At 41.6% G+C, this 15677-nt stretch overlaps 1 protein-coding gene across 1 annotated transcript in view; it reads left to right on the top strand.

Annotated features, from left to right (window-relative positions):
* LOC132540957 (proprotein convertase subtilisin/kexin type 5-like) overlaps positions 1 to 15677 on the top strand; it is a 103410-nt gene that overhangs the window by 12087 nt on the left and 75646 nt on the right. Inside the window, exon 2 of the mRNA XM_060200783.1 lies at positions 4768 to 4876. Coding sequence (XP_060056766.1) covers positions 4768 to 4876 — 109 coding nt within the window. The remainder of the gene's footprint in view (positions 1 to 4767; positions 4877 to 15677) is intronic.

Below are 15677 nucleotides of genomic sequence, written 5' to 3'. Positions count from 1 at the left end.
GTTGATATGTGGGAGGAGGAGGAGGAGGAAGCTGTCATATGTCTAGGTCTCAGCTCTCTGCAAAGCCCTGTGTCACTAGCACTGCAGTAGAGGTTCATGTCTTCAGGGAGCACACTCTTCTCCATCAGAGCTGAAAATGTGAGGTTTGGATGGCTGATGGGAAACTTCTCCTTGGAAAAATTTTGTTCATATGTGGTACTGGGACCCCCAGATGTTATTAGTGTGAGGTCCTGTTTGGGGAACTGACAATACCAAAACATAGCTGTATTCTGAAAGTCCACTAAATTGCATTGGATTACCATGAGGCTCCACTCTTGCAGAGAGCTTTGCTTGGATGTTGAGACAAGAGCATCAAGCACAGAGCCACTGTGGCTCCTGTGGGCCTCAGAAGCTATAAAAGAAACAGCATCTTAAAGATTTTAACCATCACTTATCAAGGAGAAAAAAGCTTATGAGAAGGTTTTAGGTTGTATAAAATTTTTGTGGATCAGTAGATGACACAGGGACTGTATAGAAAAGATTGATGTCAGAAGGGCAGGTGAAGAAACACTCCAAAGAAAGACTAAGAACATTCATTAGAGAATTGACAATGGCCAGGAGAAGAGAGTTAACTATCTTCTTAGAGACAGGAAGCTAGTGATTAGCTAAGAAAAAGATAGGGATGGATTTTCACATTGAGAAAAGAGATGTTATGGAAACAGTATCCTTTAGCAAGTCAAGTAGTGAAGTACCATCTGAGAAAGAATGGAAGGAACTAGATTCTTGGAAAAGTTTGGCCTAGTCCTAGTAAAGAAGGCAGGAGGGAGATAGAAAGGTGAATGAAAGGCTGATCAAAAAGCTTGAGGTGTGTGGTCCGGGAGGTGGTGCAGTGGATAAAGCATTAGACTCTCATGCATGAAGTCCTGAGTTTGAACCCTGGCTGCACATTTACTAGAGAGATGTCTGGTTCTTTCTCTCTCTCTACTCCTACCTTTCTAATAAATAATAAATAAATATTTTTTTAAAAAAGAAGCCTAAGGTGCCACCTGGGTGAGCTACATTCATGGGGGGGGGGGGTTGGGTTAGCAAGAAGGCTGGATTAGCAGAGTTTATCTGTAATCCTGGTGATGGGGCACCTTTTAGTAATGATCACATCTAAGATGGCACTTTTTAAAATTTTTACCAGAGCACTGCTAAGCTCCAGTTTAAGCTTCTGCTAGGGACTAACCCTAGGATCCTTGATGCCTCAAAAATGAAAATCTTTTTGCATAGCTACTATGTTATTGCTTCAGCCCTAACCAAAGATGGTACGTACAAAATGCCAATAGTGATTATTATATTTGAGAAAATCAAGGAAGCATGATGCCTACTAGTTTATGGGAGCCAATAAGGAGGTAAACAAGAAATATAGAGAAGCATTTACTATTTCATAGTAAGGTCACAGAGACAGGTTACTGATAAGAGTGAGGACATTACCATGTGTGACTCAGGTTTGAGCCCCAGCATCACATAAGAGATGCCATGGAGCCAGGGGAAGTCCTGGCACTGTGGTGTCTTTGCCTCTCTCTGTCTGTCTCTCTCTCTATATATGAATGAAAATAAAACCCAGAAGCAGTGAAATTACACATGCATGAGATCCCAGTTCTGCAAAGAAAAAAAATCAAGAGTAATATCTAAATAGCCTTGATATTTAGCTTTTGCTATTACAGCCATGCATCAACTGTAATTACAAAGGAAACTGAATGTGGATGGACAAAGTATAACAATCAGAACCATCTAAGCCATATACAATTTAGCAGAACAAAATGAATTTACTTTGAACTACTCCAACACTGGATCCAATACATCACAGAGATTGACATTACTATTAGGAAATAAACAAAAACCAAATCACTGTGCCCATTTCTCTAGGTACAGATAAGAATGTCAAGTACTGGCCTTTGCCTTCAGGTCTAGCAGTGCCCTTGTGCTTTAGACTCCACTCTAAACTGTCTGGGAAAGTTGGAGGCTCCTGGTAAGATTGAAACCACCTCTTTACAAATCATTCTTCTCAAAAAAATCTTTTTTTAATATTTATTTTATTTATTCCATTTTGTTGCCCTACAACAAATCTTTGAGACTAAAAGAATGTGCCATTTTAAGTTAAATCTGACCTAGTACCTAGTTAACAGATATTTAAAAGTATTATTGGAATTAATAAGTATATGAATGAGTAAGCTGTACTATCTGTGATACTATGTTCCCCTAGAATACACTTTTTATGGATTTGAAAGCCCCTATGACCCTCCCCATCCCTATGATACTCAGTACATATATTTTAAAAACAACACAGCTATCATCCTGCAATTATAAATTGTTTGCATTGGTCATGTAGGCAAGACCTACTTCCTCCCACCAGAACTGTCCTGCTCTTTGTCTTGGTGCTGTCTAGACATGATCATAAAGTTCAACTGGTATACCTTTTACAGTGGATGTGAAAGATATTAGAGCCAGAGCAATAAATAAAAGGTGAAATGGAAGGAGAGTAGTCTGACTCAATAAAAGAAGGCTAGATAAGCACAATGCCTATGCTGAATAAGCCAGTTCTACCTTGAAATCCTCACGAGTACTAGACAGACTTTTTCAGCTTTGGGGCTGCTGATTACTAAGAATGTAACCAGCCCATTCTAATACCTTTGTACAAATTAGTAAAAGGCACAGTCTATGGGAGTATGGACTGACCAGTCAAAGCCCATGTTCAGCGGGGAAACAACTACAGAAGCCAGACCTTCCACCTTCTGCAACCCACAATGACCTTGGGTCCATACTCCCAGAGGGATAAATAATGGGAAAGCTATCAGGTGAGGGGACGGGATATAGAGATCTGGTGGTGGGAAGTGTATGGAGTTGTACCCCTCCTATCCTACGGTTTTGTTAATATCTCCTTTTTAAAATAAATTAAAAATATTAAAAAGGCACAGTCTACAAAGTCAGAGGCAGTCAAGTGAGAGTACACAGCTTGGTGAGATGAATATGGGGTGCATTTCTGACCTGCACTTGACTGTACAGGTGTCCTGTACAGTGAACACTGAATATCTACAAACTTTGCCTTGGATGGCTATTCATTCTTCTGGGCCCTGGACTCCTGGGGCCCACTCCTGAGCTAAGAAAGACAGTCTCATTCTAAAGGTTATGTATCAGATGCCTGTCCCCTGCTGTGCTTGGCAACAAGTCAGAGAGTGAGAAGAGCAGAGTATAGGATTACATAGTGTGCCACTTGAAATGACTGCATTGCTGAGAAGATAAACTTTCCCCCTGTAGATAATAAATGTAAATGAATAGGGGGCCGGGTGGTTGCACACCTGGTTGAGTGCACATGTTGTAGTGCGCAAGGACCCAGTTCAAGCCCTGGTCCCCACCTGCAAGGGAAAAGCTTTCCAAGTGGTAAAGCAGTGCTGCAGGTGTCTCTCTGTCTTCTTCTCTATCTCCCCCTTCCTCTCAATTTCTGGCTGTCTCTATCAAATAAATAAAGATTTTTAAAAATTTAAAATAATAAATAAATACCTATACATGGAAGGCTTTTTCTATGTAAAGATGAACTCTACTTGTCTCTTCATTTTCACCTAGCAAAGCAGAAGACTGATATAAAGTCTACCTTATTCAAATGCACTTAGCAAGTTTATGGCAAAAGACAGAGGGCTGGCTTTCCCTTCATCCCTCCTCAGTCAAATCTATTTATTTCCAGGGCATTTTTAATGTGATAAATCTGGCAGCAAGTTCTGGAATTGCAAAAAGTCTTCTTGATTAAACCATGGTCATGTCCTGTCTCATCACTATTCTGGCTGGATGTCAGATAGACAATGTCCAGACTTGTTCTCACAGAGTTGGGAAAGTTAGGGAATGGGGCAAATGAAGGTGACAGCTCTGTGGAAACCTGCACATCTATATTTCAGACATGATCATTTCCAAACAATGCAAAGTGACTCTTTAGATAAGACTGTTTTGTTTTGTTTTGTTTTGTTTTGTTTTGTTTTGTTTTGTTTTGTTTTGTTTTGTTTTGTTTTGTGTGTGTGTGTGTGTGTGTGTTTAAGAAAATGGCAGGGGAGGGTAAGTATAATGTTGATAGAAAACTGAATTCAATGAAGAGAGTGAGGTTTGGTCTCTCTACCATCTTTGCCATGGGAATAATTTCTTAAAAGTTCACAAAAGGTACATGAGGTTGGATTTGCTTTTGTGAGATGGCTTCAAATGTCTTTCTCCTTTGGACAGAGGCATTCTCCAATGAAGAATGCTCATTCCTCTATCTGGGTGAGATGCCATTTCATCTGTCAAATGTCAGCCAAGTTCAACTCCCACTCTTCACTGGTAGCCACAATCCCCACCCATCTCCCCACCATCGTCAAAGTAATAGGACAAGATCTGGGTGGGTCCTTCCTGCTTGCTGACTGGCTTGAGTTAAGGTTATAACTGGGTTCTTCATGAAGCCTCAGTTATTACAGAAAGATTCAGTGGCAATTCAGTAAAGGGGCTTCTGGGGAAGCCCCTTTCAGCTTCTAATATTTATAAAACTCTACAGCACATTCTGTCTTGATCTAAAATTCTGTCATTACATTGTAACTTTGAGAGTCTAACTTCTGGGGTCCTTGGGAGAGAACAGTTATTATTATAAGGTCAATTAATACATTACAAGTCTGTTTTCTCTGTGTTGATTCCATTGCTTTTCAGCAGTCAGGGAGAGAGCTAGATACAATCAGATGACAGCCAGATAGCATTGGCGTGTAGAAATGAGATAAACAACATGACTTTCTTTCCTAGGTGAATATGCTGATGAGCATGGCCACTGTCAGCCCTGTGATACCTCATGTTCCAAGTGTTGGGGCCCGACCCAGAAAGACTGCACAGGCTGTCCAGTTTCAAGGTGAGTGGGCTTTCAGTGCCTCATGGGTTTGGGAACTCAAGAGAGGGAGGATGGATAAAGGAGACTCTTACCACCTCTGAGGTGCCTCTTGGGTCTACAAAAAGAATGAATCTCCTTCTCATGACCCAAAGGCCAACTGTAGTCTGGCCACAATATATCTCTGTAAAAACAGACACTTGCCACAAGTATCAGCTTTCTGGACTCTAGAGGAATGCTCTCACTGACAAAGATGGTGCCTTTGGTGCCTGGAATCTCATCCCTTTCTATACATCCATCCCTCAACATCATATCTATCTACTTGATTGAGAAGAAATATCCATTCATACTTCTAGAGTTGAAGATGAAACATTTTGATCTCTTACAAGTATAATTAACCTCCCCAATTTATATTCCTGCCTGATCTCTATAACCTTCCTTAAGAATGCCTGTGACATTCTGATACATTATTTTACAAACCTATCTCTTTGTTAAAGTATAATCCCCCTGAAATACTCACCTTTGTATCTGTATTATGTACCACAGTGCTAGAGAAGCAATAGGCACTTAATGTTTGATAGCTAAATAAATGAGGAAGTATCAAGTATCTGAGGGGATGATCTCAACACAATGGAAATTTCTAATGAAGAAAGTTGAGAGCCTGTTGTAATTTTAGCCAGTACTTCTGACTCTAACATTTAATATTTGTTGACTTGTTTCATTACTGCTTTTCAAAATGGATAGAAAGTAGGATCTCGGGAGTCAGGCTGTAGTGCAGCGGGTTAAGCACAGGCGGCACAAAGCACAAGGACCGGCATAAGGATCCCGGTTCGAACCCCGGCTCCCCACCTGCAGGGGAGTTGCTTCACAGGCGGTGAAGCAGGTCTGCAGGTGTCTATCTTTCTCTCCCCCTCTCTGTCTTCCCCTCCTCTCTCCATTTCTCTCTGTCCTATCCAACAATGACGACAACAACAATAATAACTACAACAATAAAACAACAAGGGCAACAAAAGGGAATAAATAAATAAAATAAATATTTTTAAAAAAAGAAAGTAGGATCTCTCTGTAGAGAGATAGGATAAGGCTGCTCCACTGGCAGGTGCATCTCAAGGATGGATATTTCTGCTGCCCACACAACAGCCATTTCATTTAAATCTTCCTCAGCACTGCAATATCCTGAGCAAGAACTGCTGTATTTGTCTTTGGTCCTTCAGTGCTTGACATGTAGTATAATTCAATAAATGTGTGTGTTATTGACCTGGATAAAGTGTACAATCAATATTCTTTGCTTGAGTTTTCAAACAACTCCTTCAAAAACAAAAAGGAAGGAAATAAAGAAGGAAGGAAGGAAGGAAGGAAGGAAGGAAGGAAGGAAGGAAGGAAGGAAGGAAAAGAAACAGGGTTAGGAGAAGGGAAGATGAGAGGGAGGATAACAAGGGAAGGGGAGAGGAAATAAGGAGACATTAAGGACAGTCTTAAAAGTTCACAGTGCTGGGTCCAGGCAATAGCACACAAGATTAAGCTCACATAGTATGAAGCGCAAGGACCACTGCAAGGATCCTGGTTCCAACCTCCAGCTCCCCACCTGCAGGGGGGGTCGCTTCACAAGCGGTGACACAGGTCTGCAGGTGTCTTTCTCTCCCCCTCTCTATCTTCTCCTCCCCTCTCAACTTCTTTCAGTCCTATCCAAAGGAAAAAAAAAAAAAACATTGAAAAAATAGCCACAGGAGCAATGGATTCATAGTGCAGACAACAAGCCCCAGTGATAACCCTGGAGGCAAAGAAAAAAAAATCTCAGTGCTAGAGGACAGATAGCATAGCTACAGCTAGTCCACTACAGGACTAGTATGCCTGTGGTCCCAGTGTTCCTACGAGACTCTCCCCTCTCAATTTATCTCTGTCCTATCAAGTAAAAGACAAAAAAAAAAAAAAAGGAAAAACTGGCCACCTGGAGTGGTGGATTCGTCACACAGGCAAACGAGCTCCAGGGTAAATGCTGGTGACAATAAAAAAATAATAATTAAGTTTTAAAAAAAAGGGGCAGCTTAGGGGCATACAATTAAGTTAAATATAGGCAGCATTTTAAAAACAGATCCTGTTTTTCTTTTATTTCCCATATTGGGAGTCGGGTGGTAGCACAGCAGGTTAAGCGCACGTGGTGCGAAGCACAAGGACCAGAGTAAGGATGCTGGTTCAGGCCCCCGGCTCCCCACCTGCAGGGGAGTCGCTTCACAAGTGGTGAAGCAGATCTGCAGATGTTGATCTTTCTCTCCCCGTCTTCCCCTGCTCTCTCTGTTGGGACCATGTGTATGCCTGATAGAGCTTAGGGAGAACAAACCCTGTCTTTGGATGGAGGTCTGAGATGATAACCTCTTGGTAAGTCTCTCTCAACCGAGGTGAGCATAAGGGGGGAAACTCAGACTTGGTTCTTTCCTTCTTGACTCTCAGGCCCACAGAAGCCCCAATACTTCCCTCCATTAACTGCAGGCCACATGGCCACAGATTCACTTATTCAAAGTCACCTTCTGATCACAGAAGAACACACCTTATCACACACTTCATCACACACCTCAGACCCCAGACAAGAGAAATTCCAAACTATATGGCCTTTTGATATCCATCTTCTCTCTGCCTCACCCTATGGGTTTAACCCCTATGCTTCTCTCAAATACCTTTGGATAATTAAGTTGCTTGTGTCATGGAGAATAACTGTCTTGTATCTCATCAATTCCTGTCATACCAGCCCCCTACCTTAGGGGCATGCTGACTGTTAAGAAACCTGTAATTTCTGTCATATTTCAATAATAATTACCTCCATTGCTTTTCTATTTAACTCATGTCCACTTTGCTAATAAACGGACACTAGGATTCTGGGATTCTAGGACTCAGATTCTAGGCACACTAAGAGTTCCCTGGTGTCTTTTACTTCGTGTCACCCCTGTCGTGAGTGAGAAAGAACCAGCCCGTTACCTTTCCCCTGGAGACCACCCCGCAGGAGAGGGAGAGAGACACCCCGAAATCTCTCCATTTCTTTCTGTCCTATATAACAATGACGACACCAATAACAACAATAATAATAACTACAACAACAATAAAAAACAAGGACAACAAAAGGGAAAATAAATAAATAAATATTTTTAAAAAACTATTCCCCATATAGACAGTCAAATCCTATTAAATATTTGGACACATGTGGAAACAGAGGAATATTTCAGATTTTGTGTAATAAAGTAGCTACCATTACCCAGTGTACACTGAAGAAATCCTAGGTATTTCAGGTTCATGAGAAGTAAGGGGGGAAATCTACCATTATAAATGGCTATTTTAAAAAAATCCAACTACTTTGCCATATGAGGGACCCAGGTTTATGTTTGGCCCCCACTGAATGGAAAGAAACTTTAGTGCTGTTGTTTCTCTCCCCCCCCCCTTCTCTATCTTAAAAAGATATCTGAGCCCATTGGTCTAGGAAGATTAGCAGCACACCTACTATCTCATTTAGATAGTTTAGCTTATTTATCATTCATGATTTTGCTTTTGGAGAAAAAAAAGCATGTGATGAGCCTTGAACCAGGCTGTCCTTTTAAGGAAATCACATTCCCTAGGAACATTTTTGTTCTTATCCCTTAAGTGCTCCATTTCATTCCCATCTCTTTTCCTAGTTGCAACTGATGACAAATATATCCAAGGAAGATTATCATGTAATGTCATTCATACATATTTAACTTATTTTCTTTCATATATTTTTTTCTTTATTAGGGGGTGAATGGATTGTAGTGTAGTTTTGACACATGGGTATAATTTCTCATCTCCCTGTGATAGGTCTCTGCAGAACTCTTACCCCCAACATAGGTCCTACTCCACCATCATGCACCAAGACCCCGGATCTCAGCCCCCATGACATCTTTTCTTATCTGCATTTTCCTGAGAAAGAGTCAAGACAATACTTTGACAGATTATAATGTTGGCTCTTTGTTCATGAAATGGCAGCAAAGTATTATCCAAAATAATGTCTTTAGTATGACCAAGTCTGTTCAAGATGTCTTGAATATTGACTTTATTAATATTGAATTTATACCTGGGACTAAGACACTCAGTCAAGAAGTTCAAACAAGTGCACTAGCAGATCAAAGTCTAGGGATATGAGACTCTGGGGAAAAACTATGGTAGGACAGTTCAATCCCCAGGGCTGAAGCGAAAGCTAGAATAGTAGGAGAAGGGATGCTAATAGACACTGAAGTTGTTGAAGACAGACACTCCATACTTGCAGCTTTGGAGGGGGGGTGAGGAATAAATACTCTAGTCTCACTGGCCTCCTACCCTCAGATCTCCTGCTTGTGTTTCTCTAATCTGATATTTATCAGAAGACAATGAGAAACACCCCTTACCAGTGAGTGAAGTGAGCTTGTGGCTGTGATCCTGCCCTTGGGGGCATATTTCCAGAACACAGCAAGCAGACAAGGTCAACAAATGAATCTGGGATAGTGAGAGGTTAGGGAAGACAAAATAACTAGGACAATTGGTCCCTCTGAGTTTCTTCCTAGCCTTAAATTTCTAGGTAGCTCCAATCCAAGTAGAATAAAGAACATCCTGAAAGGAGCTTTTTTATCTGGAAGGAAAATTCTTCTTCTAGCATTTGCCCTTCTTCCGTAGCCAGTCAACAGCATCAGGTTGAGCCTGATGTAAAGTTTCGAGACCTCCTTTGAGTCTGGAGAGGTGGCAGTCGTTGACTATGTGGGTCATAGTCTGTCTGGAGCCGCAGGGGCAGTTCAGGTCGTCTCTGGCTCCCCAGCGATGGAACATAGCAGCGCACCGGCCATGGCCTGTTCAATAGCGATTGAGGAGGGCCCAATCATAACGTGCTAGGTCAAAGCCGGGTTGACGCTTGCAGGGGTCTGTGATGAGGTGTTTGTTCTTTACCTCAGCTGACTGCCAACTCTGTTTCCAAGAGTCTGGAACAGAGAAGTTCAGTGTAGGCGTAGGGGACCAGATTGGGTGACGAGACGTCAAGCGTTGGACAGGGTGGGTGAAGATATCCGCGTATATTGGCAGGTCCGGTCGAGCGTAGACGTGGGAAATGAACTTAGATGATGCCGCATCCCGACGAATATCTGGCGGGGCGATGTTGCTAAGAACTGGCAGCCATGGAACCGGGGTGGAACGGATGGTTACAGAAATTATCCTCATGGAGGAATATAATTTGGAATCGACCAAGTGGACATGGGGGCTACGGAACCATACTGGGACACAGTATTCTGCAGTGGAATAGCATAATACCAGAGATGATGATTGTAGTGTGGAAGCGCTCACGCCCCATGAGGAGCTGGCCAGTCTTGATGTTATTCCTTGCACCCACCTTTGCTGCAGTTTTTATGAGATGTTCATGAAATGACAGAGTGCGATCGATAGAGAGTAACGCCAAGATAGACTGGCTGGGCTTCATGCCGGATTCTCGTATTGCCAAGCTGCACATTAAGCTCACACGAGGCCGAGGCATGGTGTAGATGGAAAACAGATGATACCGTTTTTGCAGTGCTAGGGATTAATCGCCATTTTTTACAGTAATCAGATATCAGAGACAAGGAAAATGAAAACATGTAACTTACAGGTTTGCTTACAAATAATTAGGAGGGAAGGAAATCAGTGGGGAAATGAAGTAAGATTGGGGACAGGCACAAGGTCCTTGCACAAGAACTTAGGTTCAAATCCCCACTCCCCACATGCAGGAGATGCTTCATGAGCAATAAGGAAGGTCTGCAGATGTCCATCTTTCTTTCCCCCTTCCCCTCTAAATTTCTCTCTGTCCTATCAAGTATAATAGAAAGAAGGAAAAAAAAGGGAAAAATGGCCACCAGGAGTGGTGGATACATAGTGCCAGCACCAAGCCAGCAACAACCCTTTTATAGGTGACAATAAAAATAATAAAATAAAATATTGGCCATGTGAGATATAAAATGGCATTCCTATGACAACAGTCTTAGCTATCTGAGAAAACAGCATTTCCACAACTGAAAAAATAGTGATTAAAAAAGATTGGTGATATGTTGACAATTATTGAAATAATAAGCACATAATGTGGACACTGTTGTGTCTTGTTTATATGTTTATTTCCTGCATGTTTATATCGGGTTTTCAGAAAAGTCATGACCCATTTTTGCATAGAAAAATACATTGTGACTTTCCCAACCCCGTCTGTGTTTAAAATCTTCCACAATAAGTCCCACAAGATAGCTCACCTGGTATATCTGTTTTGTCATGCATATGACCCAGGTTTGAGCCTGGACCCCACTATACTGGAGGAAGTCTTAGTGCTGTGCTATCTCTCCCTTTATTTCTCTATCTCTCTCTAGCTAAAAAAGGTGGCCCAGTGCAGTAATGACTCAGCAAGACCAAATAAAAATTCCATAATAACCTTTTTTCCCCTCAAAGGTCATCACTGGAGCTCAATGCCTATACAATGAATCCACCACTCGCAGCAGCTATTTTTTATTATTATCATTATTATTATTGCTTTTATTTGATAGGATGGAGAGGAATGGAGATGGAGATGGGAAGGGGAGATAGGGAGAAAGAAAGAAAGAAAGAAAGAAAGAAAGAAAGAAAGAAAGAAAGAAAGAAAGACACATGCAGCACTGCTTCGCCACTCATGATGCTTGGCTTAAGCTCCTTAAAAGTGGCAGAAAACTTGGAGGAAGCAAGTGCCATCTGTGCCACTGCTATTCACAGTGGATCTCCGTAACACTACAGTCCTTTTTGTCCAAGCTAATTTCCCAACTCAGACCTGCAAAAGTTACAGAGCAGTCAGTTAATGGAAAGCATGTAAGAGTTCCCTCTGTCTTGACTCACTCACAAATATATTATTTAATCTGTTTCAATAAATTCAAGGTGAAAAATACTTGCAGATTTTATAGTTATAACATTAAAATACCAGCAAATTACACCAAGTGCCCCTTGTTATGGCTTTAGTAAGGTCAATCCAACAAGCACACACTGACTTGCTATTTCTTCTGTTCAGGTTCAAATCACACACACACACACACACACAGAGAGAGAGAGAGAGAGGGAAAGAGAGAGAGAGAGAGAGAGAAAGCCTGGGGCTTCTGGAACATTCACTGCCAACCATGAGAGCATCATCTAATCCCAACTCTTTATTACTTAGTTCTGCTGCCACTTTTCTTGGTTCACTGCCCAGAAAAAGTAAAGAGCATGTGTAACTTAGAGAAATTCTTCCCCTATAGGCTTGAGTGTCTCAACTATCTACAAAATGGATAACTAATAGTCTTAGAGATGGTTTGACTTGAATTTATATAGATGGTTTTCACAAGCCCCATGGAGTCCAGAGTAAGGAATCTATTCTTCTCCACTAGGGAAGGAAGATTTGTTAGTCTTCATGGGCAACTACCAGTTAAAACTATTTTTCTACAATTCCCTTCGCAATTTTTCTTGATGGGGGCGGTGGGTGCAGGAAATAATGTAATTCCGTCCCTTCCATCACACATGATTGGTCTCCCTTTCAGTCTTGAGAAAGAATTACTTGCGAAGACTGAGTATGTTACCAGTATTTTTATAAAAGTATAGGTTAAGGAGAGTTAGGCGGTAGCACAGTGCGTTAAGCGCCCGTGGTGCAAAGCGCAAGGACCAGCATAAGGATGCAGTTCGAGCCTCTGGCTCCTCACCTGCAGGGGAATCGCTTCACAGGTGGTGAAGCATGTCCACAGGTGTCTTTCTCTCCCCCTCTGTCTTCCCTTCCTCTCTCCATTTCTCTCTGTCCTATCCAACAACATCAATAACAACAACAATAACAACTACAACAATAAAACAACAAGGGCAACAAAAGGGAAAATAAATAAATAATTTTTTTTTAAAGTATAGGTTGGGAGTTGGGCAGTAACACAGCGGGTTAAGCGACGTGGCGCAAAGCGCAAGGACTGGCATCCCGGTTCGAGCTCCTGGCTCCCCACCTGCAGGGGAGTGCTTCACAGGCGGTGAAGCAGGTCTGCAGGTGTCTATCTTTCTCTCCCCCTCTCTCCATGTCTATCTTCCCCTCCTCTCTCCATTCTCTCTGCCATATCCAACAACAATGACATCAATAATAACTACAACAATATAACAACAAGGGCAACAAAAGGGAATAAATAAATAAATAAATATTTTTTAAAAGTATAGGTTAAGGGGTAGTGTACAGTACAATTATCTTACTTGGTACTTTCCTAAAAAAATAAGCACTCAATTAAAAAATGTAGCCCCTTCCCTACATTAACATAGAAGCATTATACCACCTGTTTTACCATTACTCTCAGGAGAAATAATCTCCCTCTAAACCAATCTGTCATCTCTTGCTAAAAAAAAAAAAATGGGGTGGAAGAAGATGTATTTTCCATCCCCTTTTTCAATTGAATTTAGCAAGAAAAATGAACCCTCAAGAATAAATAGGTTCTATTCTCCTCATCGTCACAGCATTGAGTAGCCTCCTTGTTTAAAAAGTTTAGCAAGGGGCTGGGTGGTGACACATCTGGTTGAGCACACGTTACAATGTGCAAGGACCCAGGTTCGAGTCCCCAGTCCCCACATGCAGAGGGAACACTTCACAAGTGGTGAAGCAGTGTTGCAGATGTCTCTCTCTTTCTTCCTCTCTTTCCAATACTTTCCTCTTGATTTCTGGCTGTCTCTATCCAATAAATAAATAAAGATAATTAAAAAAAAAAACTTTAGCAAGCTCTTAGGCAGTTTTCCTCAAGGGGAAATTTTTGTTATGGCTTTAAAAAAAATAGTCACATCCAAGTTATTCCTTGAAAAATCTTCTAGGGCAGAACCCAGATCCAGGGTGGGACTGAGACAGTCCTCTGTTGGCATCAGAGCCATCAACTAAAAGTCTGGGCTTAAAGCATAGTGTTCTCATCGTGTGCCATGGAGTAGGGGATGGGGGTTGACACAGACAGCCAGATGAGTGTGTATGTCTGTTTAGGGTTGGAACTCTGCTCTGAAGTGGGTCAAAAGGAGTGTTTCCTGCAGTGGCTCTGTGTTTGCTGACCTGAATCTGAGGGACAGAGAAGCCAAAAAGAAGGCAGAATCCTGGCTCAGGTTGTTGGCTTTAAACCCATTCAGTTTCAAAATGGCACAGATGTGATAGAAGACCAGAAGTCCCCAAAACTAATTTCTTCCAAAGCAGAGACTGAGATGGCTCACTCCAGTCCAGACCTAGTTGAGCTACAGTCATGAAGAAACAGATTTGGACAAATCAGTGCTACTCTGTGAGAAGAGAGAGAGAGAGAGAGAGAGAGAGAGAGAGAGAGAGAGAGAGAGGTCTCATTTCTCCTAGACTTAGGTGCCAGCATTCTGCCCTCAGGGTTATATGTGCCGTGTGTGCTCAGTTAACCTCACAACTGATCCACTATTTGTTATAGATAACTCTTGAGTAAGGGAAGGAGGTAGTGACTGTCCTGTGTGTGGGTTCTGCACCCAGGGATTAAACTAAACATCTTCAATGATTATTTGATGCAGAACCCTTGAACAGGAAAATAATTCTCATTTAAGTAGACCACAATTCAAATCACTGTTGTTTTCAATCAGTTGTATTCTACAGAAGCTCTAAGAGACACTAAGGTGGCATTACCTGTGCTACATAGGAATCTATTAACAAACCACACAGTGATCCAGAGCAGGTAGAACAGAGTTCTAAAAATGTGTCGTCTAAGTCATCCAGGAACTTACTGAAACAGACATCCTCAGCTCTGTCCCTCTCAAAGACTCTCTGTCTTGACAAATTTGAGGGTGAAACCATCCAGTTCATTTCATCTACCCATACTACCTGCACTTGGTAAACGTTTTGCATCTTTCTAATCAAAATAGAAATATATTTCTTCTTGTGATTACCTTGCAAAGAAGAGAAGCAAAACTATAAGCACACTAATAGCAGCATTGCGTATATGTGTGACATGTATAAAATCAAAGGTTTTAGATGCTTACATTACTTACCTATCTGAAATATCTTACATATTTTTGCAAACATGGTCATAAAATAGAGACTGTAGTACTGTATGCACCAGAAAATGTGGTGAAAAATGACATTGAAAATAAGAGTTCATTGATGATTTGCCATATGCTGTAATACCTACACTACAGTGCCTAGGCAGTTCTTACTTCTACCCTTTAAAAGCTCTTGGAATAGTGCAGGTGAAGCATTGGAGGGGTCCTCCATTTTGTAGATAGCTAGCAGGCATATTTTAGTTATATTTCAAAGGGTCGAACTATTCCAGCCTTTAGGTCCATAATTGTCCAACAGTTTGTCTGGCTTTGTATATTAACTCTCTTTTCAGCCACTAGGTTCCAGATGCTAGCAGGATGTGACCAGACTTCCCTGGACAGACAGCCCCACCAATGTGCCTTGGAGCTCTGCTTCCCCAGAGCCCTTCCCCACTAGGGAAAGAAAGAGAGAGGATGGGAGTATGGATCGACCTGTCAACGTCCATGTTCAGCGGGGAAGCAATTACAGAAGCCAGACCTGCAACCCACAATGACCTTGGGTCCATACTCCCAGAGGGTTAAAGAGTAGGAAAGCTATAGGGGAGGGGTTGGTATATGGAGGTCTGGTGGTGGGAACTGAGCGAAGCCATACCCCTCTTATCCTATGGTTTTGTCAATGTTTCCTTTTTATAAATAAAAAATTTTCTAAAAAAGATTTATTATGCTAAAAAAATGCTCTTGGAGTTGACCTTTCCTTTCTAAAGTGTAGCCATGCTGGTAATTAAAGAAAGAATGTTTTCTAAGACCTCTGAATTTAGAGATGCATTTCATTTCTTGAAGTTCAAAGCCTCCATCTGACTGTGGC

Source organism: Erinaceus europaeus, chromosome 10 (assembly GCF_950295315.1).
Source record: "Erinaceus europaeus chromosome 10, mEriEur2.1, whole genome shotgun sequence".
NCBI lineage: Eukaryota > Metazoa > Chordata > Mammalia > Eulipotyphla > Erinaceidae > Erinaceus > Erinaceus europaeus.
Note: the sequence above shows the minus strand (reverse complement) of the source record. Positions and strands in the feature narration are given on the sequence as shown.